The 7,978-nt window shown below is 54.4% G+C and overlaps 1 protein-coding gene and 1 pseudogene across 1 annotated transcript in view; one reads left to right on the plus strand and one right to left on the minus strand.

Moving 5' to 3' along the window:
• The window catches only part of TTC13 (tetratricopeptide repeat domain 13), a gene marked incomplete at its 5' end in the record, with an annotated part of 36,638 nt that overhangs the window by 11,213 nt on the left and 17,447 nt on the right, over positions 1-7,978 (minus strand). Inside the window, 7 exons of the mRNA XM_025039068.1 lie at positions 225-308; positions 926-1,018; positions 1,540-1,672; positions 2,709-2,839; positions 5,300-5,456; positions 7,256-7,430; positions 7,619-7,760. Coding sequence (XP_024894836.1) covers positions 225-308; positions 926-1,018; positions 1,540-1,672; positions 2,709-2,839; positions 5,300-5,456; positions 7,256-7,430; positions 7,619-7,760 — 915 coding nt within the window. The remainder of the gene's footprint in view (positions 1-224; positions 309-925; positions 1,019-1,539; positions 1,673-2,708; positions 2,840-5,299; positions 5,457-7,255; positions 7,431-7,618; positions 7,761-7,978) is intronic.
• Positions 6,477-6,594, plus strand: LOC112470050 (annotated as a pseudogene).

Below are 7,978 nucleotides of genomic sequence, written 5' to 3' on the forward strand. Positions count from 1 at the left end.
GGAAGAGAGAGATCAGAAAAGCCACAGTATGGTGTGTAAGATTAAACGTGTTCACTAAGGCCCATGATTTCCCGAAGCTGTTAAAAATGAGAGGTTTTATGACTTGAACGTGGAGTACTTCGCTTCGTCTGTCAACAGGTTTAGTTTTCAAGTTTCACAAACGTGACTACCGTGAGATGTATGCGACGTAGCCGTTACCATGGAAAAGAAAATTAGAGGATTACCCATGATAAACGAGAATTCTGTCTTTGATAAAATGAAGAATTTTCTCAAAATATTCCAGGTACCTCATGTTGATAACCTGGCCCCTGTAAGAAAAAAGAAATTAAGAATTTTTACAAACGCGCATGTTCCAAACGACGTCTAATTTCCAAGTGAATGCGACAGAACAGGGTGGCTACGAGAACAGCGCGGCAAGATACTGGGAAAGCCACGCGTTCGCTCCCATGGCTAGAGAAGCAATACCGCGTCTCGGGGCACAGAGGGGCGCTCGGCCCCCGTCCCTGACTTGCAGTGTCCGGACGGAAGAGCAGCGGCCCAGGGACCGGCTTGCCCTCCCAGGCCGGCGGCCTGGCGAGCAGCTGGCGTCGGCGATCCCGGCAACGGACCTGCGCAAGACGCCTCCGAGCCAAGCTCCATTATCGGGGTGTCCTGGGGCATGAAACGGTCCCCATCTAATTACGTTCTATGACATTTCGGAAAGACTAACGTCCCGGGCAAACCCCGGGCAGTCGACCCTTCGCGTGAGCCTGGGGGAGCACGGCGGGCAATACGTTTCCTTCTGCGACCGGACCAGGCAGGACTCTGCAGGCGGCTCTGGCCACGAGTCACCGGGAAGGAGCGGTGAGTGGCTTGTGGTCCCCACGGCCCGTGCACGTGGAGCGAACCGCTGTGAAAACAGGCGAGGCCCACAGGCGGCTCCTACCGGATCAAGTTGATGTGGTTGGTGAAGCCTCTGCTCAGACTCCGTGCTGGCATCTGATCCAACCACAGCACTGGCTGGTCTGGGTCGGCGACCCTGCGGGACAGAGCCGCGTAAAGATGGACGCGCACGACCTGGCCGTGCCGCAGAGCACGACAGCGCGACAGGCAGAGCATCTGCAAGATCGGGGGAAGGCGGCGCCGGGCCTGGAACGCAGGCCGCGAATTCCGCTGGGGAGAAGCCAGCGCGGTCGCCGGGAGGGCGGCATGGACGACGCGCGCTTCGGCCTCCAGGGCACGTGCACGGAAGGCCTCGGCAGGTGCCACAGTGCAACTCGGCCTTGCAACGAGACCGCTTTCCCAAAGCCTCGCGTCAAACGCGCTCGGCCACAGTGAAATCGGTCCCTTTCTCATACGGGTTAGTTGGGTGCATGTCAAGGAACGGCGGGCCCTGGAGAGGAAACGACTCCGGGCCGTCGTCAGTAAATGAGCGGGGGCCAGGGCAGGGGCCGAGAGCGGGGGCTGAGAGAGGGGGCCGAGCCCGTGGGCCGGGACGGGGAGGGGGGCGCATGCCCTCCCAGCGGGTCTACAGCATCCACCGCCGCCGCCCGTGCTTACCGTCTCCACTTGACCGCGATGTCGAACATGTCCCGCCACTGCATGGGCCGCGTCCGCCCGCCCGTCCGGACCTTGGCGTTGGCCCAGGTGCGCTGCACGGCGTGCATGACCTCCAGCGCGGCCAAGCCCATGGCTGCAGGGGGCGACATTGGGGAAGCGAGTCGGTAAGAACTCGTCAGGGGGACAGACGGCCGCCGCGTCTCCACGGCAGGAGCCCAGTCACCACACAGGCGACCCACAATACTGCGGGGTCCGGGGCGCCAGCCCCCACACAGTCGGAACTCCGAATGTAACTTCCGACTCCCCCAAAACCCAACTGCTCACAGCCTCCGCTCCGGAAGCCTGTGTGACGACGTGAACGGCGGCCGACACGGGCCGTGGGTGATCCGCTCGGGGTGCCGTGACCTGGCATGAAGCCAGGCGGAGCCAGGGAGGAGACACTGACAGCATTCGCCGACGCCACACGCTATGTCGCGTTTACAAGACAGAACGTCTCACGTGACACGCGCCCTGGAGACATATGCGTCCCTAGCACCGGCGTCGGGAGGAACGAAAGGGCGATGTGAAAAAGAAACTCTCGTTTGTTTACGGGCGCCGCGGCTCGCGCACGACGAGTGCCAGCCCAGCGTCGTGGGCGGGGCGCTCCCGGGGGCGAGCGAACACCCGCGAGGTCTCCCGGGACGTTTACTGGACAGACAGCCCTGCGAGTGAGCGACCGTGCCCGCAAACCCGCGTCGCCCCGGGCTCCGCTGCACAAAGTCAGGGCCGGCAATTTAACGAGACGGGGACGTGGCAGTCCCCACGGCCACACTGAAATGAACTCTATCCAAGGAGACAGGGACACAGCTGTCTCCTCCCGACGCCGACCCCACTGGAGCACCTGGCTCGGACGCCCCCTCCCGCCCACGGCGAGGCCATGGCTGGCGCGGCTGAGCCGTCTGGTCTGCCGTCGTGACTCTGGCCCCACGGCGAGGCCACGGCCGCCAGCCGGGAGCCAGGCCTGGGAGCACGCGCCCCCAGGACTCAGGTGGGGGGATCTACCCATTTCCGTCACGGTCACGTGGAGGTTCTGAGTGAGCCCAATGACGGTATTTTTAAGAGATGACGTGGCTTAGCGATCCTCGCGCTTCTGTCAGAAATATTTCCATTTCCGGGCGGTTCCGACGTACCTCTGTGTACCCTCTTGTTGGGCAGGAATCCGGGGGTCTCGTACTGCATCAGGGAACCCAAACGGTCAGCTACGCAGATCAGCTCTTGCACCTCGGGCTTGTAGCTCTCAAAGTTCTGATGTGACACGTCTCTGGAAGAAACAGTGCAGGCGTGGTGAGGGCTCGGACGGCACGCACCGGGCAGTCCAATTTCTCCCGAAAACGGGGAAAACCCACCCAGAAATCTGCCAGCGCTTAATCTCCACCCTCGGCTCCGAGCCTGGGCGCCGGCCCCTCCGGGGTTATCCCGGTGACTTGTGGTCCTTTGTCCTTCCACACAACTTACAGAATTAGCTCCCCGAGTTCCTCAAAAAAGTTTCTGGGGATTTTGAATGGCATTTTATCGCACCTATAATTAATTTGGAGAGGACGGACCTATTGACATCACGGAGCCTCCCACTCGTGAACGGTATTTTTCTCCATTTAATTTTCCCGTAGTAACTTGCGACAAAGCTCTAAGTGACTACAGCCATCGACGCTGACGCGGCTGCACGGGGTCTTTCGGCTGGGGCTGTCCCGGAACCACCGGCCCGTTCTGTCACTTTCGATCCCGGTGTCCGTACGCACTCAGGGGCCTCTCGTAAAAAGCACAGAACTCGAATCAAGCAAATTCCAATCCAACACTGTCTATCTTTTAACTGCTGTTTAGTCCATTTATATTTACTGTCATTGTTGATACGTCTGGATTTATTTCAACCTATTCTTATTTCTTTCTGTTTGTCTCGATTTTTAGGATGTCCCCCCTCCCTCTTTTCCGGTTGATTTTGGATTTAATTTTTTATTTTTTTTTTTCTCTTTATGTTTTCATTTCTGTTCTAATATGGACGCTGTGCACTCGACTGTTTCTAACTTTCAGTACTTAGCCGAGGCATTTTAAAGATTTATAGATAACTTAATATCTTAACATTTAACTCACGTTCGCTTAGAATGCTTCCTCATTATCCCTCGACTTACTTATTTTGCCCAGGATATTATTTCTGTCCTTTTCATAAGCCCCCAAATTAGATGTCATTTTGCAAAGACGACGTTTATTTAGATTTACCAATGTGCCACGCTTACCCATTTATTTCTCATTATTACTTCTCATATCTTAGCTCTTACTCCTGGGGTCACCTGCCTTCTTCCTTAAATACATGCTTCGGATGTTCCTTCAGGAAATGCCAGTCCGCGGTTGAGCCAGTTTTTGATTTTCAAATATACATCTATTCGGATTGGTCTCTAATCTTTCAAGGTAGCTCTGCTGGGTACAGAATTCTAGGCTGAACAGAATCTTCTTTCAGGACTTTGAAGCTATGACTCCATCATCTTCAAGCTGCCCCTGCTGAGGTTGAGGAGTTTATGGTCAGTCAGTCCAATGCCTGACTCTAAGTAGGTGACAGGACTGTGTTCAAGATTTTCCTCCTTACCCTTATTCTCCAGTTACTTTTGCTGCACCTGGATGTTGCACCTGGATGTTGCACCTGGATGTTGTACCCGGATGTGGATTTTTAAAACACCTGTGGATTTACGTGTTCCCTCACGTCTCTGGAATTCTTAGCCATCATTTCATCAAGCATTGCCTCTCCCCCCTGCTCTCCTTCTGACAGACACCAGACCTTCTTACGTCTCCCACACCTTCTCTCTCTCGTTCACGTGTCCTGACTCCTTGACTCCGCTACGTTCTGGATCATTTCTAATGCTCTATTTTCTACCTGCAACGTGCTATGTCTAATCTGCTGCTGAGCTACAGACTGAATTCTTTGTTTCGATGATTATGCTTTCTATTCCTAAAGCTTCCAATGATCATCTTTTTAAAATCTGTCTGCCTGGTCATTTTTTATAACTTCCTTGTCCACGTTTGTGATTTCTTCACAATTTCTTCACTATTTCATCTGGAGTTATGTTAGAGTCTGCTTTCAGCAATCACGACATCCGAAGTCCTTGAGGGCCTAAGTCTGCTGTTCGCTGTTTCTGTCGGTGCTCACGTGTGGTTGTGGTAATCTCGAGTTTTGATTCTCGTACGAATGATCCTAATCTGTGGGAATACTCCGGGCCCAAACTGGCACTAATCCCTCCCCGGGAAGGGTCTGCATGTGCTTCTGCTGAGATCCTGGAAGTGCGTCCGACGCGGGGTCTCAGCCCTTTCGAGTTCGGCAGACCCGCGGCCTGAGCCAGGGCATTACGGCGGCAGCCGCTGGACGCGCCGACCCCCGGGGCACTGCCGCAGCAGTGCTTGCCTAGGAGACTAATTTCAAACTTCCACTATGTTAACTAACTTGCTTTAAAAGTAACACGGTACGAGAACAATGCCTTTCAAGGACCGCCAATAAGCGCGAATACGTCCGAAGACTGAAGGTTGCCCAAAATCGGCAGGGAAGCCCAGGCTAGAAGGAAAGACGAAGGCCTAGGGTAAGTTTCCGGGTACTTTATAAACCAAAAGCAGTGTCTGCGGACACGTCAAGTCCAAAAGCAAATTCATCGGCAACGCGGAAAGCCGTCTATCGACTGAGAGAGATCAGCACCGGCTTACAGCTCGGCGTCAAGAGGAAGACGAGCCTCGTCCGAACGCTTACTTGATGTGGGGCTGCAGCCCCGGCTGCTCCTTGTAGTCCTCCAGGAGGAAGGGCAGGTTTTTGGCCCAGCGGTCTTTGAAGCTTCCGGGCAGGTCCACGTCGACGCTGTACTCCGTGAGGGGAGTGTCGAGGTGCGCGTGGAGGTACCGAGAGTACTCTGCGGACAGGAAACGAGATCAGACGCCCCGACACCGCCAAAGAAGCACTTGCTTGTGGCTGCTGCCATGCAAACACTTTGCAGCCACTTACTTGTGATAAGAATTCTGCGTGAAGACCCCAAACTTTAGTAAGCTGGACTATCACCCACGACAGACAATCGGACAGACCTTCCTCCCGTACTGGCTGGCGTTAACCGGGGCAAAACGCGAGCCAGTCGCCCTGGGCGCTTCGGCAGACGTCAACCACCTTTCCACGAACAACGCCAAACTCCAGAGTCTGCGAACCCAAGTGCGGTGTCAGACTGGGTCTGGCTCTGTCCCTGGCAGATGAGCTTCCTACATATGCAATTTCGCCGACCGGCCAAGTGCCGCTTGTCCCCACGAAGCAGCGCAGGAAACGCCCGGGGTGGAGACCCCTTCCTTCAGCCTACAGCCCACGCCCAAGTTCTCCGAAGCCAGGGAAAGACAGGGAACGGGAATTTAGAGAAAAGAGCTGGGCTGTCCAATGCGGAGGCCCCAACCACTTGGCTACTGAGAACTTGAAACGTGGCGACGGTGACTGAGAAACTGAATTAAAAATTTTTATTTAATGCGAATGAATTTAAACTGAAAAACTGGTATTTGATTCAATTATTAGACAGTATTGGTATGTCTGGAACAACTTGCATATACGAATCTACTTTTTTAACTTTAAATTGGATGAAATCTAAATTTAAACCAAATATTTCCAATGAAAATTTAGTATCCAGATTGAGATGTATTGTAATACACAGCAGATTTCAAAGACTCAGCACAAAAACAAATAGTAAAGTGTCTAATGAATACTGTCTTCATATTAATTATATATTGAACTAATCATGTTGTCAATATGCTGAATTCAATAAAATGTATTATTAAAATTCATTCCACCTGTTTGTTTTTACTTTTTAGTGTGGATACTAATAATTTGAAATTACATACATGGCTTGCGATTTTTTTTTTTCAGTTGGCTAAAGGTAACAAAAGAAAGAAAAGATACAGTCTATGGCCACGCCACCCTGAACGCGCTGGTCCCACCTGACCTCGGAAGCTAAGCGGGGTCGGGCCTGGTTAGTACTGGGATGGGAGACCACCTGGGAAGACCAGGTGCTGTGGGCGTAAAAAATAAAAACTAACGGATTGTAAGCTGACAAGGTGCTTGCAGTCTGTGAGGTCAACCAAGGCGGTTGCCTCGCCTAAAAAAAAAATTAAAAAAAAATAAAAAGAAGAGAGAGGATATGAAAGTAAAGATTTGGGCTTTATACGAAAAACAAGTGTCTTTACGTGTGGCCATGAGAAGGTGACGAGGACGATGACTGAAGACAGGGTAACTCAGACACGTGCTCTCCTCACCCCAAACTGTGCGAGCGTTGTGGTCCGAAGTGACAACGGACCGAAGATGACACGCTCACCGCCCACAGTGAAACCCTCACAGAACGCTACCTTCCTGCCACTCCTACATCTCTGGATGGCGCATGATGAGTCATGAATACCAAATGACTGCCACGTTCACTTCAAACTATATTTTTTTGACTTGAGCAAAAGCTTTTTAACTTTAGGAAGAAAACACATAGGACGTGGCAGAAAGACCACTGAACAGGTCTTTATAAGACACGCACTCTGTCCCGTCTGGCCCCTGCCGACGGCCCGGGGCTGGCTGGGGACGGGCCACTCGGCCTCTCCAACACGCAGCTGTCTCCTCGGGCACGCAGGACAGACAAGCAACCGATTTCCGCCGCTTCGAGCCCTAAACGAACGATTCCGCGATGCTCCGACTCACCTCGGAGGTACTTCACCTTGAGGTACTCGGGGCTGGCCTTCTGGCCCGGCAGTGGGTCACTGAGCATCACCTTGGTCTGCGCTTTTACCCCCTCGTAGAACTGCCCCATCGCGACGTGGCTGAGCCCCTTCATGTACTGGCACACCTCGTTGTAGGGCTCGAGCTGCAGACAGCGCTGAGGCGCCGAGGAGACAGCGCGTCAGTGCTGGTGCCTCGTCCCCGCGTCCGTCTGTCCCCGCGTCTGTCCCCGCGTCCGTCTGTCCCCGCGTCTGTCCCCGCGTCTGTCCCCGCGTCTGTCCCCGGCTGCGCTCCGCGGGGCGCGGCTGCGGGTCCCCTTCTCCCCACCCGCTCCCGGGCGCGCACCTTGAAGCTCCTGAGCGCCCCCCGCAGGCTGCCGTGGTGGTACAGCAGCACCCCGCGCAGCTGCAGCGTCTGCACGTGGTTCTGGTCCAGCAGCAGCGCCTTCTGGAAGCTCTCGGTGGCTGCCTCGAAGTTGCCCAGTTCTCTGGGGATTCAACAACAGTTACGAACACAGTGGGCACCGCGGCGAACGTGCTCAGAAAGGCGTCCCAGAACCGGGGTCCGACCTGCAGAGAGACACCGCGAAGTGGTGTCCCCTTCCCCGTGTTCCCGCTCCGGAGCGGCGCGGCCTGACGCAGCACGTCTCACTCGCTTCCCCTGAGTCTCAGCCGGCCATGGGGTAACCACAGCGCTCCCGAAATT

This window comes from Pteropus alecto, unplaced genomic scaffold (genome assembly GCF_000325575.1).
Source record: "Pteropus alecto unplaced genomic scaffold, ASM32557v1 scaffold189, whole genome shotgun sequence".
NCBI classification, from domain to species: Eukaryota; Metazoa; Chordata; class Mammalia; order Chiroptera; family Pteropodidae; genus Pteropus; species Pteropus alecto.